The sequence below is a fragment of the Carassius auratus genome, chromosome 30 (genome assembly GCF_003368295.1).
Source record: "Carassius auratus strain Wakin chromosome 30, ASM336829v1, whole genome shotgun sequence".
In the NCBI taxonomy this organism is placed as follows: Eukaryota; Metazoa; Chordata; class Actinopteri; order Cypriniformes; family Cyprinidae; genus Carassius; species Carassius auratus.
Window position 1 is genome coordinate 8,047,749 of NC_039272.1, and position 21,440 is coordinate 8,069,188.

At 38.5% G+C, this 21,440-nt stretch overlaps 1 protein-coding gene across 2 annotated transcripts; it reads left to right on the forward strand.

Moving 5' to 3' along the window:
• Positions 1-64: 64 nt before the first annotated feature.
• On the forward strand, positions 65-6,828 carry LOC113049082 (arrestin domain-containing protein 3). 2 transcript variants are annotated; one of them, XM_026211118.1, is made up of 7 exons: positions 65-611; positions 706-747; positions 944-1,004; positions 4,772-4,919; positions 5,761-5,857; positions 6,012-6,268; positions 6,357-6,828. In XM_026211118.1, the coding sequence occupies exons 1-7, from the start codon at positions 350-352 to the stop codon at positions 6,675-6,677; spliced, it is 1,188 nt and encodes a 395-aa protein (XP_026066903.1). In that variant the 5' UTR covers positions 65-349; the 3' UTR covers positions 6,678-6,828. The 2 variants fall into 2 exon arrangements, with proteins under 2 accessions (XP_026066903.1, XP_026066904.1); XM_026211119.1 differs by lacking the exon at positions 706-747.
• The last annotated feature ends 14,612 nt before the right edge of the window (positions 6,829-21,440 follow it).

Genomic DNA, 21,440 nt, shown 5'->3' on the forward strand with positions numbered 1-21,440 from the left:
TCAGTGTTGCGGATTTCCTGTCAAATTTGACAGGAAATTTGACAACTACTTTAACACTGTTGCCGCGGGTTGTTTTTTATGTTCATGGGTTGAAGCGACCCCAATAGCGTGATATTTAGCCGCTGTTATAGGAATTTTACTGGAGGATCCCCGCCGAAAAACGCGATTGTGCTAGCCTTGGGCTAGTTTTTTGTAGCAAATGGGCGGGTTTTGTTGCCAAAACCTGGCAACCCTGTCGCCACGCCCTCAACCAGTGTTTTTTCAGTCAGTCCAGCTGTAGCCAGGCAAACCGAAGGATCTTTCATTTGTGCTGGATTTTAATGTTTAGAGTACAGACATACAAACTAAAATGTCAAAATCCATCAAAGAGTTCAGTCTTCACTACGACCCCATTAATGAAAGCAATACTTTTACTAGTGGGGATATTGTGGAGGGACGAGTTGTTTTGGAGGTTATCAAAGAAATAAAGGTGGACAGTTTTTTTGTGAAGCTGACGGGGGACGCACATGTGAGCTGGACTGAAGGCTCAGGTGACGACGAAACAACCTACAGCGACCACGAGAGATACTTCAAACTAAAGCAATACTTCATTCAAGAGAGCTCGAAGAAAGGTGAGGTTGTACATTAGAACATTTCCAATATATAGGAGTATCATATTTTTATCACAAATTGTAATACTTTTATTTCTTACTGTAACGTGTACAGGAGAAGGCGAAAAGAATACAACTCTTATAGATGGAGAGACTTGTAAGTAAATGGGTTTTATAGCCTATACCTTGCAAGTAAATTAAATAAAATTAAATAAACGACATTAAAAAAAATATTCATTTGCACGAAACCTGAAATTATTATTAGCTGATACTAAACTGAATATCCCTTTAAAAAACTCAATTATTAATATACTAATAGTAACTCATATTAACATGTCTTTTTTATTAATCAGATGGACCAGTGATTAGGCCAGGAAGTCATGTTTTTCCATTCAGATTCCAGCTGCCTCAACAGTGAGTGATACTACTGATGTGCTTTTCATAATACATCTTCAGTTGTTGTTGTTCCTTATTGTGTAAATATGTGCACAGTAAAATAATATTCAGCAGGTGTAATTCACAGCCTATGAACACAATATACAGAACGAGTCAATCAGCAAGAGAGTGTTCCCACATTTTACTTTCTTTCAATTCAGTTACATATAATATTAACACAAATTATCATCCTCGAAAAAAAAAAAAAACATCAATCATATTAATATATGCATTATCTCACTAAAGTAAGTACACCCCTCACATTTCAGCAACCAACCATATTAGCATATCTTCTCAAGGGACAATACTATAGAAATGAAACTTGGATATATTTTATAGTAGTCAATGTGCTGCTTGTGTAGCAGTATAGATTTACTGTCTTCTGAAAATAACTTAACATACAGCCATCATTGTCAGTATAGCTGGCAACAAAAGTGGGTACACCCTAAGTGACAACAAAGCCGCATGTACTATTCATCATGTTCATGTTTTTGTCTGCTTGACAGGACCATACATATTTGTGTATCTTGTAATAAAGCAGTTAAGATTTGGTGCTTTGAGTACAATTCTCTCATACTCTTTTCACTTTACATGCTGCCTCTCGGGTCCATTATAGCCAGGCATATAGCTTTTCACTGCTATGATTAGCAAATTGATCTGCCTATGAAACCAAAAATGCAGATTGCATTTATGACATTAAACTATTGTTAGAGCAAAGTTTCCTTCATCTCAATGAAGAAAATACTTATTTGGAGAGTCTTTAACTTCCGACTTTGATGTGCTGACTTCAGAGCTTAGACCAACTGTCAGAAATCTCTGTGTGCCACTTGATAGTAGTCTAAAATTTGTTAAACAAATTGACAGCATGGTTAAAGATGTTTTTTTTTTTTCAGCTACATTTTTTGGCCTAGGTCAAACCATTTTTTAATCGCTCTGACCTTTGAAAAGCCATTCATGCTTTTATCAGTTCAAGAATAGATTATTGTAATGCACTTTGGTATCTCAAAGTCATCCCTCAGATGCCTTCAGCTAGTGCAGAATGCTGAAGCCCGTCTTTTAACAAAACACATGTAAACATGAGCACATAACACCAATTCTTTATCCACTCCACTGGCTTTCAGTTTCTTTTTGAGTTGAATTTAAAATGTTATTGTTTGTTTTTAAAGCTCTCAATGGCCTTGCCCCTCCCGATTTAACTGAAATGCTGGCTTTTCATCAGCCAAACAGAGCTCTTAGTACAACAAATCAACTTTTGCTGGAAGTCCCGAGGTCATGGTACAAACACTGGGGTGACCGGGCTTTTTGTGTAGCTGGGCCCATACTCTGGAATAAGCTTCCCACCGAAATACTCACCATTTCTGACCTGGGCTTTTTTAAAGCTAAGCTTAAAACATATTTATTTAGACTGGCTTTGATATCTAGCAATTTTTGTGACATCTTTGTGTATTTTATGTATTTCTTTGTTGTTGGCTTTTAATTTGTGTTTTTATGGCTCTGTTTTTATTGGAAAGCACTTCACCATGTGTGTTGTAAAGGGCTGTATAAGTAAATGTTGATTGATTGATACTGATCACTGGATGTTCAATATGGCACCTCATGGCAAAGAACTCGCTGAGGATTTGAGAATTAGAATTGTAGCTCTCCACAAAGATGGCCTAGGCTATTGAGAGTGGGGAGTCACCTGCCGATTTGGGTTGATTTGGGAGGAGTCTGAGCCGGTCAGCCATGATGGTAGGACACGCTATCGGTTGCCAGGGGCAATGCCTTCAGAACTTCAGAACAGCCCCCAACACAAAAACCTGGTACAGGATGTGTCATTGGGTTAAAATCAAATTAAAAATAAATTTACACAGCTTTAGCCTACATCAAAACATTTTGGAAACGTTTGTGTACATTGAACATCTCGTTACCATCTAGTCTTTACGAAACAGTGGCAGTTATTTAATTTACCTTGTCATTTTGGTCAAGAAGTGTCTGCTAAATGCAATATGTAATTACAACACGCTAAAACGCATGTGAATAAGCCACAGCAGAAAGCCTCGTAACTTTCCAAAGACTTGTGGCCTTTAAACTCCTGCATTGTGTAGTAACTTACACCAAAAACAAGATAATTCACAATGTCCATATGTGTGCGTGGATGTATGGTCCAGGTCTCTGTGCCATTCCGCTGCAGGGAGCTCGTATGGATCGATATTTTGGATGCCTGAGAGCTTCTCCAAATACCGCTGTTTTGTGCTTGGTGTAACCTAAAAAAAACTGTATTCCATTGTTCCTATGTTTTCCATATGTATCGTGTGAGGTACTGGAGCAGTTTTTAAGGCAGCAGTAACCTCCAGGCATGGTAAAACAGTGCAGAATTGCAAAAACCTCCTCTACTACCGAGTTAACAACACGTGTAAACAATCTTGTTTCGCCGCAGGTGTCCTGCCAACATGGCGGAGACTTTGATATCGAGGGGAGGGGCTCTGTGCTATGACGACAACTGATCACTCTCAATAGGAAGTTTGGTAACATCCTGAAACTGAGTTACAGTACAGTGGTCAGGGTCATGCAGAGGTTTCCAAGATGGGTTCCACTTGGAACAGGCCTTCGCAAGGGTCGATCAAAGAAGTCGAGTCATCATGTTGTGCATAAGGTGCAGAAGCTGCCTTCAAAAAAAAAAAAAAGATGCACAAGTACTGCCAGCATGGCTTTAGAGGTTGCAGAAGTGGAAGGTCAGCTTGTCAGTGCTCTGACCATAGGCCACACTCTGCAACAAGTCAGTTTGCAAGGCCGTCATCCCAGAAGGAAGCCTCTTCTGAAGCTGGCTCATAAGAAATGTCCGCAAATAGTCCTTGAAGACAACCTGTCCAAGAGCAAGAATTACTGGAACCATGTCTTGTGGTCTGATGAGACTAAGATAAACTTGTTTGACTCAGATGGTGTCCAACATGTGTGGCAACACCCTGATGGGGAGTACCAAGAAAATTGTGTCTTGCCCACAGTCAAACGTGGTTGTGGTAGCATCATGATCTGGGGCTGCATGAGTTTGGTTGGTGCCAGGGAGCCTTAATTGAAGGAAACATGGATTGCACCATCTACTGTGACATTCTTAAGTAGAACATGATGCTTTCCCTTCAGGCAGTGGACAGAACGGCAGTCTTCCAACATGATAACGACCCCAAACTGCCAAGAGGACAACTGCCTAGCAGAGGAAGCTGAAGGTGATGGCGTGGCCAAGTATGTCTCCAGACCTGAACCCTATTGAGCAAAAGGTGGAGAAGCACCATGTGTCTAACATCCAGCAGCTCCGTGATGTCATTATGAGGGAGTGGAAGAGGATCCCAGCAACAACCTGTGCAGCTCTGGTGAATTCTATGCCCAGGAGGATTTTTAAGGCAGTACTAAATAACAAAGGTGCTCGCACAAAATATTGACACTTTGGACATAGTTTTGACATGTTCACTTAGGGTGTACTCACTTTTGTTGCCAGCTATTTTGACAATAATGGCTGTACATTAAGTTATTTTCAGAGGACAGTTAATCTATACTGCTATACAAGCAGCACATTGACTACTCTAAAATATATATATATATATACATGTAATATAATATATATATATATATATATACTTTTGTGAGATACTGTACATACTTCTTGCTAATGCATAATGCACATTTATGCATAAGCTATGTTGTTTATATGAAATCTTATGCACTGTTATTCTTGTCAGAAACCAAAGAGTTTTATTTTTCCCTAATTTCAGAAACATGCCTCCATCTTTTAAAGGATTTCATGGCTCGGTTAAGTATGTCTTGACAGTAAAGCTGAGCAGGCCTTGGAAGTCAACATCTTCTACACAGACAGAATTAAACTTTGTGCTGAGAAATGATGGGACCAATGATCATTTACTGGTATGAATTATAATACCATATTTCACTTTTTAGCACTCATCTATCAATTCACATTAATAGAGAGATGATGTAACCACTTATTAAAGCATTAAGCCCCAAGAAGCCATGCATTTACAATGCATTTAGAACAGCTAATGGGTGCAAGAGAAACCGGTCAATTTAGCTCAAAGAGAATCATTTAAGATTTTAAAGGGAATTTGGACTGAATTATTGTCGGCCAGTATAGAGTCGGCCAGCGATTTACTGAGTGAGCTGTACAACATCAACACTGCAATGGATACTAAAATCCAAAATATAGTGATAACACTATTAATTAGCACAGTAACCAGATCGGTGGTTTAAGTCATTAACTTCACAAAACACAAGATACTTCTCTTTTGAAATATAAGTATTTAGTGGATAAATCTAGGACATTTATAAACTAATTTATCAGATGAACACACCTATTCAAACAAGTTGTAGAAAGTAAGGAAAGAGAATGAAAATGTGAAATCCCAAGTTTATTGCAATATGTGCAATTGCATAGACCTGAACAACCGTCAATCACTTACTTAACCCTCGAATTGAGTTCCTCAATAAGGTTAAAACTTAAAGGTTATATTAAATGCACCAGTTCAGAATCTTGAGGTACTGAAGTTACTTGTTTAGTGGGTTCCCTTTAGTTGTCATCATTTCCGAAAAGGGGGTTTCCTGAGGTTGCTGATTGGCTGGATGTTCAGTAGTTGTTGAAGTGATACCTTGGGAAGCCAGTCTTTGGACATTGGCTGAAAATGCAGAGTTGTGGGCTGGTTGAAGTTTTAGAAGTAATGTGATTTTAGAATGTTGTTCTTTTTTCATACAGCAACCACAATCTGGCACACAAGACAAGAAGATGAAACTTTTTGGCTCAGGAAAAATGTCAGTGACTGTAACAACTGAAAAAACTGGCTATATGCAAGGTGATCATGTCATGTGTAGCTTGCATCCCTCTGTCAAAGCTGACTTAACTGAAGACACTATCCTGCAGTGTCTTTTGTGCCTGCAGTGTCCATTTGTTTCTTTGTTTTTGTAATTACTGATGTATGTTGTCTCTAATTGTAGTAATTTGTGCAGGTGAAACAATTAAAGTTTTTGTCGACATTGACAACTCTTCATCTCGTGATGTCAAGCTAAAGTACAGCCTCAAGCAGCTACAAACGTTCATCGCTGGCAAGAGCACTAATAGAGGACATAAGGATATAGTCAAAGAGACTAGAGATCGCATCCCTTCTGGAGAAAAGTCTAAATTTATAGTGGACATGGCACTTCCACATGACCTGACTGTCACCTTTGAAAACTGCAGAATTCTAAAAGTGCAGTATGAACTTAAGGTGCTATTTTGCGTTTTGTAATATTGCCTTATATAGCTTAACAATACTTTTTATTGAAGAGTAAAGCAAACTCATTATTATCTTTCAGGTATATCTGGATGTGTCTTTTGCTTCAGATCCAGAAGTCAGATTTCCTGTGGTCATTCTTCCAGCTGAACAACAGTGTCCTCCCTGGCAAGGCCCACCTGGAGGATTCCAGCCATATCCACCACCTCAGCCTAACCTTGTGCCTTATCCTGGTGAACTACCTCCTCCACCTGCAGGACTTTACCCCAATTTGTATGACCCTACAGTGCTGCCCTTTCCAGGAACTGCTGCAGGGGTCTATCCAAATCCACATGCCATCCAGCCTGGTTTCCATCCAGATCCTTCTGCACCGGTTTATGATCCAAATCAAAGCACTATATAATTCTGTCCTAATATGCCTTCTTGGTGTCCTGTACCAGCCTTGTCTCCATGCCTTCTGTCTACAAGCTCAGTGCCTATTATTGTGCCTTTTTAAGCTTAGCACTTTTGTCACTATACAGCAAATGTATACAGACCTTATGTAGCCCCGCCCCTTTTCAGCACTGCAGTCATTGTCTTCTGTTTTCAGTTTATATTTTCACAACATGGAAGTAAAACGATAAGGATTTTTGTATGAACCTGCAGTTTTAAAATCTTCCCGGACAATTGTTTTGACATTGATTTCAAAGTTTTTAGTGCTTATGATAACTTTTGTTAACACTAGTCCAATTCACTCGCTAAAACTCTTCGACAGCAATGTTGTAGATATATACAGAGCTCCTGCAAAACGGAAGTTCAAAATAACATTTTAAGATGACTCTTTGCTTCTTTCTCTGGAGCATAAGGCCTACAAGCAGTTTGATAGTATAAAAACCCTTTATCTCTAACCACTCCTACTGAAACATGTTTTGCTGATTGTACTGCAGTTGTATTGATACTGTACTGCATTTGGAATTTTGACCTCCATCCATGATTAAATTATATATAAACTGTATCTATTACTGCAAAAAAATGCTGCATGCTTATACATGTTTATTTACTCAAATGTGACTAAACGTAACAACAGACCCTTTGAATTTATGCTAAAATAAATGTGGTGACATGAAACAATTAAAACATCTCAGTCTTGCTTTCAAGCTTGATTATTTTACAAAACATTAATTTTTATTAAAGCTACAAAAGTTATTGGAAGAACAGTGGGTGCATCTCAAGGTCTTTTGTTTGATTAACTTTAATGACACGGACAACAGCAATTCTATTTAGCAGCTGCAACTTTAGGTCCTAATCAATCATATTAACGCACAAGCAATTTCTTTCCCACATCTCAAAAACTGCAAGTCTTGTGGGGGTTTCCAGGGGCTCGTATTTAGTACTTAGATGTATCGCTGAATACATCTGAGATGATTTGAAAGATGCCAGATCTTCTAGTCGTGAAAACTGATCTCTGGCTAATTTGGTTCTTCGAATGAATTTGCGGATTTGGTTCAAATTTCTTAAATCATTTAATTTAAGATTACTGCGCGCTCTCGTGTTCCCCGAAAATGGCAGATGTTATCGATACTCAGAACCACGATCAGCAATGCAGCGATTTGCTGGTGACAAGACAGAAATTAAATGACATAGTTTAACCTTCATCCGTCCCTTAGGTCATTTTGACCTGAAAATGATTTAACAAAAAAATAATAAAAAAAATTCATATGTTGATCGTACTGGCCCTAGATTTATTTACATGTGTCACACTTGCTCTGGGAATACACACACAATTTTGAGTGGAGTCAGTGGATTGAGATTTTAACACTACTTTTAATAAAGTTGATTGTGGCGTTCAGCATTTAGTTGTGGCAGTTTTTGCATCGTGTTATAAACTATAGCCCATGTCACGTAGCTTATAACACACTCTGACGAAGTCATAAGTCACCTTTAATCTTTAGGCTACGCCCTGTGTTTTGTTTGGTTTATATTTGTTTGGTTTGTATTATTGATATGAATGTTTGTTTTCTATTGTTGTTTTTTTTTGGGGGTTTATTTTTCCGGTCTAAGGTGCACATAAGGTCAAGGAAAAGAGATGCCAAAAAGGGTTATTTTTGTAGTTATTTATTCAAAGCTTCATTTTTATTTCCTTACCTTTTTTCCTCTGGGCTCATGACTGCAGCATGGTTTGGGGATGAGGGTTTAAGAGGAAGTGTGGCCTTCCTGTTTTCTATTGTATACAATCAAATGGAATTTTGGGTAATGTAGGCATAGTCTACTGGCTAGTCAGAGCAGGGGGTCATGGTTTATTGTTTATTTTGAATGTGTGTATATGTAAATGTATTGTTCAGTTTTTGAATGTATTTTTGTAATGTTGATCTTATGTTGTTTTGAACTTTATCTTCAATTGAGTTTATGTGGCTGTTTATGTGTGTGTTTATGCTTTTTCTTTTTGTGGGTTTTCCTATAATTTGGGATGGTTTGACCCTTGAGTTTAAAAAAGGGCATACTTGGCCTCTCAGGGTTTAGTGTTGGTTGGGACCTCCATGAGGAGGGTCAACTGTAATGTGTCCAGTGTCAGATGTGAGTCAATAAACTTTTTTTTGACTGCAAGCAAGTGTCTCCCCGCCTTTGTTCTGGTCATGTCCCCACAATATGGTGGCAGCGGTGGGATATTCCAGAAGAGGAGCATTGCTGTGTCAAATCTTCAGGTGTGATGGCACCAAAGTGGGCACGTGGTGAGAAACCATCCTGATGGACCCTGGAGAAGATGGGGAAGAATTGCAAGGGACTTTTGGAGAAGCTGTTGAGCTAATTTCCTATGAAAGTTCTTCTACGGATATTGCAGAGTTGAAGGATATGTTCCAGAAGTTCCTGGTGAATCAAAAAGTGACACAGGATCGTCAAGAGCAAGAAAATGCACGGCAAGAGACAAGATGGAGGTCTTTGAAGCATCAGTTTCGACTCCTTCAGGATGAAGTGGGTCAGCATACTGGACAGGGAAAACTTGCCAGCAGGGGGAAGTGAAGATCCAGGCCCTTCTTCCAGAATTTCTGATGGAGCGCAACATCCAACTGCTGGGAGTATGTGGAAGGATGCAGCAGCTCAGTGAGATGGATGACATTGAGCATTATCTTACTACTTTTGAGTGAATTGCTACGGTGTGTAAATGGCCTCCAGAAGTTTGGGCCATTCGCCTAGTTCCCCTGCTCATTGGCAAGGCCCGTACCGCCTATGTAGCGATGGCTGTGGATGAAGTGACCGACTATGCGCAAGTGAGATAGGCAATATTGAGGAAATATTCTATCAATGCTGAGACTTACCGGCAATGGTTTCGTACCATCGAATTGTTGATGGAAGAGACTCCAAAAGAACTGTATGTTCAGTTGAAAGATTTGCTCTACAAGTGGATGAAACCGGCAGGAAAGACTGTCTATGAGGTTGCAGAGACTATCATTTTGGAGCAGTTTTTGAGAATGCTGTGTCCTGAGCTGCAAACCTGGATTAAAGAGCATGATCTCTCTTCTGCAGAGGAGGCTGCCAGGCTGGCTGATGTCTTAGTGGCAGCTAGGCAAAGGACAGAGCCTAGGAGTTATGCTCAGTGGAAGACCATAAGGGACAAGCCTTCCTCTCGCAAGGTATACTCACTGCTATAAGGTGGTAAGAATATGAGTGGGAGACTGGTGAAACAAACAGAAACAAGCATAGCTACAGGGGGGACTATTAAGTATTTTATGCCGCTTTTCCACCGAAATTACCCGGAACATTTGTACCAGGAACTTTTTTCCCCCCAGACCTGTTGCTTTCTGCTTTTCCACCGCGGTGTAAAGTACTGGGAAGATTAGGCAAATAGATTGGTGACGTAGGTTTGCGCGCGTTTCTCAATACAAAGTATGCTGATTTTAGACGTGCCTCCTCCGGTAGTGCGGACTTTGTGCATTCGACTCGGGAGTGTGATGTCTGCGACGAAACAAGTCCGGTAATTCTGCAAACAGCAGCGTACTGTCCAAATCGGAAGAAAAAGCTCACCAATGTCTGTTATGTTCCCCAAATGATGATACCTGAACCTACCAATTCTCCAATGCCCAGTGAGGTCACCATTCCTGTAAAACTTAATGGTAAAAAGGTTATAACTTAAGTAGAAGCTGGTCTTGTATCTGAGTGTTCTATGGAATTTGATTGCCCTGTCATGGTAAAATATATCCATGGTGAAGAACGGTCTTATCCGACCACTGAAGTGTATTTAGGGGTTAATGAGCAATCTTATCTTATGAAAGTGGGGTTGGCTCCAAAACTGCCATATCCTGTGATTATCGGTCATGACTGTACTGTGTTAATGGATTTGTTGTATCCAGGCATACTTGCAATGTGGTGTTAACCCGGGCAAAATTTTGACAGTCATGAGGTGAATGAGGGAACCCCCTTGAAATGCCTTCCATTTTATGATTGTGAGATTCTAACGCACCCAGTGAAGCCTGTGAAATCTAAAGGTGAGTAGAGGCTAGACAAGTTTCAGGGAACGGTGGTAGAAGTTGCAGATGGGGAAGGTTTAGAAAAATTAAATTGTGAGTGGCAGATCCCTACTGATATGTCAGAACTGCAGAAAACCGATTCCAAAATTGGTTCCATCTACTTTAGAATGATTGAAAATGTAGAGCAAGGCAAAGATGTTGTTTTTAAGGGTTCTTTTGCTTGGATAATGGTATTTTGTATCTTAAGATACAAAATGCCATACAAATGATTCTCCCTTTGAATGTACATAATATGGTCTTGGAATTGGGGCATTCTATTCCCTGGGCTGGTCATTTGGGTTGCGGTAAAATGTACCATCGAATTAGCAAACACTTTTTCTGGCCAGGCATGACTAAAGATATAGCCGAATGCTGTAAGAGGTGTCCAGAATGCCAGAGCACTGCCCCTTGGGGTCCCCCAAAAGCGCCTTTGATGCCTTTACCAGTAATTGAGGTGTTTGCGAGTGTGAATTTGATTCAGTTGGTAGATGATGAAGCGGAGATAGAAGAACAGTTTTTATCTGTTAGTCCGGATTCCTCTGTTAATCTTGACCACTTATCAGGGGAACAGAAAGAGCATAGTCAAGAGCTATGCAATTCAGAATTGTTTAAGAGTATTCCTGGCTGTACTACACTCGTTCAGCATCGAATTGTGTTGAAGCCTAACTCTGAAGTGAAAAGAATGAGTTACTGCATTCCTGAAAGCATGGTGTCAGGATTCACTGAGGAGGTCAATTTAATGCAGGAAATGGGCATTGTGGAGCCTTCCCAGAGTGAATGGCGTAATCCAGTGGTTTTGGTTCTGGAAAAGGACAGGAGCTTGCGTTTTTGTATTGATTTCCGTTACTATCCGCTACTAAAATGCATTATATGACCAGGTCTTCAATTTGGGGACTATCAGGGCTCTGCCCTCCCTGCTGAATAAAACAATAGAAACCATTACAGAAATTCTAATGGTTTCCATTACAAACCATCATCCATTAACAATGAAAAACATTACCAAATGGTCTCCATTAGGCTAGTGTGTTGTGGGCATATACCATTAGGATTTATTGGTTTTATAGTTTTCCATAACAAATTTGGTCACATAATGTTTTCGGTCGCAATTTTTTATTGGTTCTGATGGTTCCATTACAAGTTTCTATTGGTTTTTATTTGCACATTTAATGGTATTTATATTGGTTCTGAATTGAATGTTTAACTGATAGCTGGTAATTAGGCCATTGATTAATTAAATTATTTAAATTATTAATACAACTATACACTGGTTTTGTCAAGAATATAATATTTATTTATTTAAACTCCACCAACCTTTCAATAGCTAACAGTTCAGGTTGTTTTGTAAAGAATTAAGAATATGCACCTAAAATCAAATTATTCACAGAATACTCAACATGGAATAAACACAAAACCTTAACATGACATTTTTTTTTTATTATTATTATTAATTAATGCATTATAGAAATTCAGGAACTATGAACTGTGTTTGTGGCTTCATTGGAACTGACTTAGACCTGCAAAAGAGAAAAGAGAAAGAAAATTAATAAGGACAATGTACCACTTGAACCACATTATGTGACGACCGCGACCCAGTGAAACACAGGGAGAGAGAGAGTTCAAATTGCAGGTATGTTTTATTGGGGTAATCCAAATCGTAGTCAAAACAAGTCAGGGTCAAAACCAGAATGCAGTCCGAAAACAAACAAAGAAAGAAAGAAGGAACAGGAAAGGGAACAGGAACTCGGAAGACGAGAAGACTGGGTACAAAGGGAAAGGAAGGCAAGGACTCCATACAGACAACAGGAAAATACTGGTTGATATAGGGAAGCTAATGACTAATAAGTGAAGGCACCTAGTGCAATTAACAGGAGTGCAATTACTGTGATGAAGGGACGAGGCTAGTGGGAATTCTAGTGCCTATGGTGAGGTTCCTAAGGGGAAGTGAGCCCACTAGTGGACACCCAGGGAAACAGAGATCAGACAGCCGTGACACATTACCAGTATGTGAGATTATCCAGACATCATATATTTATATGGTAATCTCAAAAAAGTTGCAAAAACTTAGTTGTTGACAAAACATCATCATGCTTAAATTCATCCACCACTTTGGGGGCACTTAGAGCAGATTCAAGTTCTTGACATATGTGAACTTTTGTCAATTACTCGTTTTATGTTCATGAGTAAAACAACCACAGTTTGTTTTGTTCAGTGTTATGTTTAGGAGCATGGAAATGTAAAGCCAATGTTCCTACAGTAATAGACCAAAGTAAAACACTCATTAGGATATTAAGTAGAGATCATGTTTCATTAATATATTTTGTACATTTCCTACCATAAATGAATCCAAGCTTATTATTATTTTTATTAACATGCTGTGCTTTGGACCTTAAACTTTGGACAACAAGGTGATCTTTATTTTGTTTTTTTGTTTTTTTTTGCACCCTCAGATTCCGGATTTTTAAATAGTATCTCGGTCAAACACATCACTGGCAAGCTTACTTATTATTATTATTGATATAAAAATCTCAATTTCCAAAAATGTACCTTTATGTTTTGTGGTCCAGGGTGACAAGTTGGCTTGAATAATTATGTTGTCTACTTTTTATGTTACATAGTCTCTACTCACACAAGTCATTATTTGATGAGAGATTGTAACAATTAAATTCAGATATGGATATGTAAATACTTACCACTGACAGTTTTATCTGGTTTATGTTTTGTATGATTTTCTCATCCAGATATTTCTGTACACTTAGAAGGTGCTTATTTCCTCTGAGGTGTGGCCTCTTTTCTCCAGCTTCTGAGACACACACTCTTGTTTGAATCACACACGTTTGTTTTTGTGGAAAGTGGGGACATCCCATAGGCGTAATGATTTTATATACTATACAAACTGTATACTCTATGGCCCTACACCTACCCCCCCCCCCCCATATATCATCTCTGTGCTCTCTGCTCTGCGTCGAGTCTGAATCTGACAAAACTTTAAGGTTAAACGGTTCATTTATTTTATTATAAAAATGGGAGAAAATGTAAAGCGAGGTTTGTCCCTCACTGGTTGCCATTAAAACATGACACACGCTCGAGACTGCACATGCGATCAACCAAAAATATGCCTTTTAATGCAATTTGAGCATCACAGAAACCATTCATGTGACACTTCACCTCAGATTTTGTTGCTGATTTGAAATATATTAAATATGAGTGTGTCAAGTCTGCAAGCATTATTACCGTGCGTAACGGCAGAGAAAGAGAGAGAGATTGCTTTTTTTTCCCCTCACACTTCTCTTTTCCTAATTTTACAAGATACAAAAAACACAAGCCTGTTTGATCACGGCCGGTTGTTCTCCGAGTCCGATGACTCCGATCGCACAGGTATTACACACAATGTTAAACAGACCTTGGACCCGAAGTAATAGATTCGGACCCGACCCGGACCCGACCCGGACCCGGCTGATCATTTGAAATATAGACCCGAATCCGTACGGGTCACGGGGTCGATGGGTCTCGGGTGCACTGTGAAGCCCTCAAGCCTCCATCCTTCTTACTGACGAAAAATAAAAACTGGTAGGTGAAGTGGATGGTTGAATGAACTTCTGCTTGAGAGGTCCCTCATGGCCTTCTGTTTCGGGGCGGACAGTAAGTTCATTTTTACCTTTAGGTAGCGTTGCCCCAGGCAACAGGTCTATGGTGCAGTCCCATTGCCGATGTGGGGGTAATTTTGTAGCCAACCGCTGAGTCGATAGTCACTGGATCCGATTTGTTTAGGAGACTTTTCAGGCAGGATCTTTTCAGAGCTCAGTCCACTGTATATCCCCAGTGATCAAGACCATTCAAGGCAAGTGTTGTAACATCCAAGGGCATCACATGATATTATTCCCATTTGAGGTTTTCACAAAAATTAGTTCAGTAAGCCCTCGTCTAGTGATCTCAATGCTCCAAATATTAATGAAACATCCAACATTATCTTTATTTGTATTTTTCTGAGAGGGAGTGCCTTTTCTCTGCATAAAGCAAGCATAATGCGATCCTGATAAATATACACTGCCCTTATTGAACAGCATAGGTCACATATGCTACTTAATTTCTACTTGAGAGTGGTCAGATTTAAAAAAGTCTGTGATTAGTCCATCAGTTCTTGAACTTCACTTTTTGTATAAATGTGTGTGTGTGGGGGGGGGGGTAGGTGTAGGGCCATAGAGTATACAGTTTGTATAGTATATAAAATCATTACGCCTATGGGATGTCCCCACTTTCCACAAAAACAAACGTGTGTGATTCAAACAAGAGTGTGTGTCTCAGAAGCTGGAGAAAAGAGGCCACACCTCAGAGGAAATAAGCACCTTCTAAGTGTACAGAAATATCTGGATGAGAAAATCATACAAAACATAAACCAGATAAAACTGTCAGTGGTAAGTATTTACATATCCATATCTGAATTTAATTGTTACAATCTCTCATCAAATAATGACTTGTGTGAGTAGAGACTATGTAACATAAAAAGTAGACAACATAATTATTCAAGCCAACTTGTCACCGTGGACCACAAATCATAAAGGTACATTTTTGGAAATTGAGATTTTTATATCAATAATAATAATAAGTAAGCTTGCCAGTGATGTGTTTGACCGAGATACTATTTAAAAATCCGGAATCTGAGGGTGCAAAAAAAAACAAAAAACAAAATAAAGATCACCTTGTTGTCCAAAGTTTAAGGTCCAAAGCACAGCATGTTAATAAAAATAAATGAATACTATAATTATATAATGTATATGGGCACATGAGGTGCACACTCCCAGGTTCATTGTGAGGGCAAAGGAACCAAAGGAAACAAAAGTAATTGGACAGTGGACTCAAAAGCTTTCGTGGACAGGCATGGGATATTCCTTCATTAATTTTGTCATCAATTAAGCAGGTTGAAGTGTGGCATTTGCAATTGGAATCTATTGCAGTGAAGCTACATCATGCATTCAAAGAGCCCTGCATGCAACCCAAACAAATCAACCAGAGAGATAGCAGACACATTAGTAATTGGTGTGGAGAGTATAAAATGCCAGGAGAAACGGAAGCAGTTGAGAGAGAGATGGACTGCTGATGTGACCTGAAAACTGGAAGGAGTAACCTGGAAGTGCTATGCGTTAGAGTATATTTTTGTCAAGGTAAAAGTCACCGTTGGGGTTTACAAAGAATATTTATTTTGAGTACTAATAAAACTTGTCAGCAGTCCAGCCGACCCTTGTCCTCTTCTTTTTCTCACACGAACTCACTACACAATGGTGTTCTGTCTTTTTACTGGTAAGTCATCATTCACAAATCAGTTCCAAAATACTAGTGAAACTCATTGATGTCAATCATCCACCTGTGGAAAAAACGCTTTAGTTTCAACCGAGTGAGAGGGTTTAGGATTCAGCACATGTCCATTTTCAGCAGGCAGTTCAAAGACTTAAAGTTATAGTTCACCCAAAAATGAAAATTATGTAATTTAATAACCCTCATGTTGTTCCAAACCAGTTAGACCTCCTTTTATCTTCGGAACACAGTTTAAGATATTTTAGATTTAGTCTGAGAGCTCTCAGCCCCTCCATTGAAACTGTGTGTGTATACTGTCCATGTCCAGAAAGGTAAGAAAAAAGCTCATCAAAGTAGTCCATGTGACATCAGAGGGTCAGTTAGAATATTTTGAAGCATCAAAAATACATTTCGCTCCAAAAATAGCAAAAACTACGACTTTATTCAGCATTGTCTTGTCTTCCGTGTCTGTTGTGAGTGTTCAAAACACAGCAGTGTGATATCCAGTTCACGAACGAATCACTCAATTTAACTGGATCTTTTTCAAACCGTTCACCAAGTCACCAAGAATAGTTTTTAAATTGTTTGCGTCTCCAATACGCATTAATCCACAAATGACTTAAGCTGTTTACTTGTTTAATGTGGATGACACTCCCTCTGAGTTAAAACAAACCAATATCCCAGAGTAATTCATGTACTCAAACAGTACACTGACTGAACTGCTGTGAAGAGAGAACTGAAGATGAACACCGAGACGAGCCAGATAATGACTCGTTCACGAGTCAAGAACCGGTTGCATCGGTTTTCGGATCACCAGTAGTTCTTTCTGACAGTTCGATTCAATAAACCGGTAGAAGAAATGGTTCACCGGCCTATCAAGCAATCCATAAGTAGTGACATAACTTCATATCCATGCCCTAGCAACCACTTTTAGCACCCTAGCAACTGTTTAACAACATATTAAAGCTATATGTCATTATAGCCCAGGTAAACCGAAGGCTTGCAGTCATCGCCAATGAGGCCATTACTTCGAGCGCAAAAGAACAGGTTTACGTGGGCTCATAACACAAGCACAGAATCAGTTCGGTTCAGACGCTCTGTGTGTCAGTCTGCTTCACGCTGAATCACACATGCGCAGTATCATCAGCTCCTCGGTTCTCGAATCGGACATGTCTAACAGAAACGGTTCTTGAAGCAGTTTAAATGCATTGTTATGCCCATGAACTGAATTTGGTACTACTTTATCACACTTGTAGGGCTGTACAAGAGGCAGATTACTTTTCTTGAAGCATTACGGAATGTGTATTCCTTCTTTAGTACATCAGTGGTCAATCATCAAGCATTTAATGACACACAGAAACAACTAGGAGAACAGTGAATTTGCAGCTCTCTAAAACTAGGTGGGAATGCCAGCTCAACTCATTCAAAGCAGTACTTGAAAATCTGACTGCTTAGATACCTGGAAAAAGTTGCTACACCAATTGGGCTGCTGTCAAAACTGTCCAAGTTTTCAAGTGTGCTTGTAATGTTCATAAGTTTGCTATCTCCTACAGAGGGGGTCCATAAGTATCTCCAGAAAGAATCTGCGGACCTGGCACAAGCTACACTCTACAAAGATGATCATTTACATTAGCACTGCACTTTCAAAATCAAAACACGTCACAGGTGTTTTATATAAATGTATCTCAGAAGGGAAAGGACTGTCTTCATAACACTGTTTTGATGGCATTTTCATTTTATCACAGCGCCTCCTGCTGCCAGACAATCAGTTTGCATTTTCAATAAGTTTTTTGTTTTGGTGGTTGCTCTTTTTTTCTGCAGCAACTCAGAGCACGTTTCATATTCTTTATATAGGCTAAAGCACTTTTTTTTTTTCAATCAATATACCTGTCAAAAGCATTTGAACATTAATATTTTTTTATGTTTTTTTTTTTTTTTTTTTTTTTTTGTATTATCTACTCACCAAGCCTTCGGTTTTTTTAAATAGTAGTAGCAAAAACAGTAAATAATAAATAAATAAATAACTGCTTTCTATTTCAATATTTCTATTTTTAAATGTAATTTATTTCCATAATCAAAGCTGAATTATCAGCATCATTACAGCCCAGTCCATTCCAGTCTTCATTGTCACATGATCCAGAAATCATTCTAAAATGCAGATTTGCTGATTATCAATATTTAAAACAGTTGCGTAATTTGAATGTGTCTGTCCTAATTTATTCAACTATCAAACAGTGTTGCATTCTTTCAATGCCACCAAGAAGACTCTTATGAGCTGCGTTTGTTAGAAATATTTAGTTTGAACTATCAGCCACGAGATGGTGCCATTTATGCCGTTTTGGAAATTATTTTGTTTGTTAATTTAGTAAGGTATAATTTAGCATTTGTGACCCTTTTGTTGCATTGTTTTCATTAGCATGCTATTTTAAATGATTTTGTCAAGACAAACTTAATTTATCAGCTATTGTGCCCTAAGCATGTTAATTTGGGTCTGATAGAGGTCTGCTAGATCATTTGCCAACTGTTCAAGCCTTCTTAGCCTGTTACTGGTTGTATTTGAGTGTCATTTCTGCTTTCTGTCACTAGAGGTCTCTATTTACACACATACATGCTCATCAAATGTTTTTAATCTGTTAACAACGAAACGGAATTTGAGTGGGTTTTACTCGTGATTAAAGTTGAAGAATATAAAAGTAGCAATATATTACACAGCTCTTCTTTCCCCCTAACAAATTATGCAATTTCATATTAACAATAGACACCCCTTTTTAAACCTCTAGGTTCCATGTGACTATTGTTTGTGTTCTCTATAGTAGCCTATCATAAAAACAACAATGATCCACAATATTATTATATTTTTCAATAATATGTTACATTAAGTTTTACTGTATTTCTGATCAGATATGCAGCTTAAGAAACTTCTTTCAAAAACATAAAAAAGAATTCTTACTGACCCCAAACTTTTGAACTGCAGTGTACTGTATGTAATTCAGACAAGTTTAGCTTTTGACCAAGTTACAGGTGGTAATACTTTTGCTCCTGGATCCCAGGCAACGGTTGTGTATAATGTTTGTTCTTCTACATGAATTGCATCCTTGCCCAGAGCAAAGAGAGACAGCTCTAGGTCCTGAGCAGTCTTTATTAAGATTAATGAACAGTTTGGCATTTTTAGTCCTCTTCATGGAATCAATGAATGTAATACTCAGCGAGCCAATGGGGAGCAAACACACATACTAGAATTTGCCAGAGGGTGCACGTTAAATGTCCAAGCAGTAATCAATGCGAAGAAATTAGCTATGATTGTGTATAGTTTTGTAATAGGTTACCTATGGGTTTGCTCTTTTAGAAAACTCCAATATTCCTTTCCCTGGGAATAAAGGCATAATAACTTTGTCTAGCCTTGACTGAGAGTGTGAAGGAAGAAGTGAGTCGGCTTTTTCCAGGGTCAAACTCTAATTAGTATAAAGGTCAAACTGGAAATAACAGGGTGCTAAAAAATAATGATGAACTTGACATCACAAGCAAAGTTTATTAGAGCTGTGAGGGAATGGCACTTCTGCATTGGCTTTTCCATGAATATGACATTCGATTCTCTCTTGTAAAACTCAACATTTTCTCTCTTGTGTCTGTGATGTAGAAGACAAAAAGATATTGTAATGAGATTTGATCGTAGGTACAGATTGTGACGTTTAACTGGAAGAATTTAACAACATGCATACATAAAATATAAGATATAAGGAACATTTTATTATTTATTATTATTATTATTATTATTATTATTATTTTATGGTTACATCCCATCCCATTTTTTCATTGACTCATGTGTCTAAATGCTAGTTTGTTTTTCAGAAAGTATTTTCCAAATGAGAAAATCAAAATCAAAACTGCTTTCTATTCAAACAAATAGGGGCCGAGTCTGAGATGGAAGTAAAGAGTGGCATTTCCATCTGGCCTAAAGGAATAACTCGCATAACCTACCCCGGGATCCATTTGATAGAAAATGCTGTTCCTCTGGAATGACTGAGTCCCCAGTACGAAGTTCTATGGCCTGTCGTAAATCAAGGCCGGATAGATAAGTCTCTCCACATCCTCTTAATGCTGGGTCCCTACCATAAGATCATTATAGTAAAAAAGTGACAAATTTGATTGATTAAAATGGCACCAGGCGACTTCGGCTAAACCACGCTAAGTGATGTGACACTGCAGTTTCCCCAACATATTTCTGTCAAGACAATGATGGTAAAAAGCGTGTTGGCGTGTGATATCTGACAACACAAGCCATCTGCCTGGATATGAGGCTAGATTTATGACAAGGTTTTAGCGGGCTGTGAAGGAGTATCGAGAGAAAAGTAGCCGTTTTTGTGCATTGTCACTTTTCAAATGACCGTAAATTCTGTTAAGGGGACACTTAAGCAGCTTGACAAACTGCCAGTCGTAAAGAATGTACCATGCTAGTTAGCTCTGGTCCTCACATCTGACACGGTCTCTTAAATGTTTATGCTCTGCGCAGTTAAATGACGCACTAGATTTTCCGTATGTTAATATGGAATACATTGACTTTATTTTCTGTTTATTACAACCAAAATAAAGAGTGCTCCACGACCAGCAGCGGCCAAATCAAATCCTCGCTATTGATCAAGACTTCAGCTCATGTAATGAAAATGAAAACTGAGTCTTGTGCATTTTTTATTATTATTTGTTATTGTATTTGTATTTTTTTTTTTTACATTTGATAAAAATGTAGTGAGTCACTCTAGCTGTAACAACAACAACACTAATAATTAGTTATTATTATTTATTATTAATTGGTAATTTTACTTCAGCTTCTGCACTTATAGTTTTCAATATTATTGTTTTACTTAATTTGTATGAATTACTGAAGATTTCACAGATGAAACCACCATGGCTGTATTGTAGCACAGCTTTTGCTATTATTCTTTGATTCTTATTCCTTCATTTGATTGAGTGAGAGCAACAACTGCGTCTGATTGTCTAGCAAGCAGATCCCCATATTCACAGGAGCACAGAGGACTGAGTACACGTACAGAAAAGCCATTAGCCTAGTTTCTCAGATTCATAGTGGGGGGAAAAATCAAGCCAATCATCAAGCACAGACCACACATGTCCACAAGAAATGTCTTTTGCCACTCACATCACCATCAGAAGGATAATGATTCTCAATCCATCATTAAAATTTGCCGGAGGGCTTTTGTCGCATCAGTCTCACACTTGTCTCTTGAGGCAGGTTGAGTTCTTTGACACATTATTGTTTACCCACTAAACCACAGTCATACGCTTTACACATAAAAGTGTGTGTGCTTGTTTGTTGTGTGTGTGTTTGTAGTCCTGAATCTCTATAATCAGCCATTTGATTGATGGATGTATGACTTTATTAA

Bases quoted from the DNA above. Each gene is read 5' to 3' on its own strand.
- LOC113049082 (XM_026211118.1), top strand. From the start codon at position 350: ATGTCAAAATCCATCAAAGAGTTCAGTCTTCACTACGACCCCATTAAT. The intron at 1,005-4,771 runs GTGAGTGATACT...CCCTAATTTCAG, and splicing joins AGATTCCAGCTGCCTCAACA to AAACATGCCTCCATCTTTTA. The intron at 6,269-6,356 runs GTGCTATTTTGC...ATTATCTTTCAG, and splicing joins AAGTGCAGTATGAACTTAAG to GTATATCTGGATGTGTCTTT.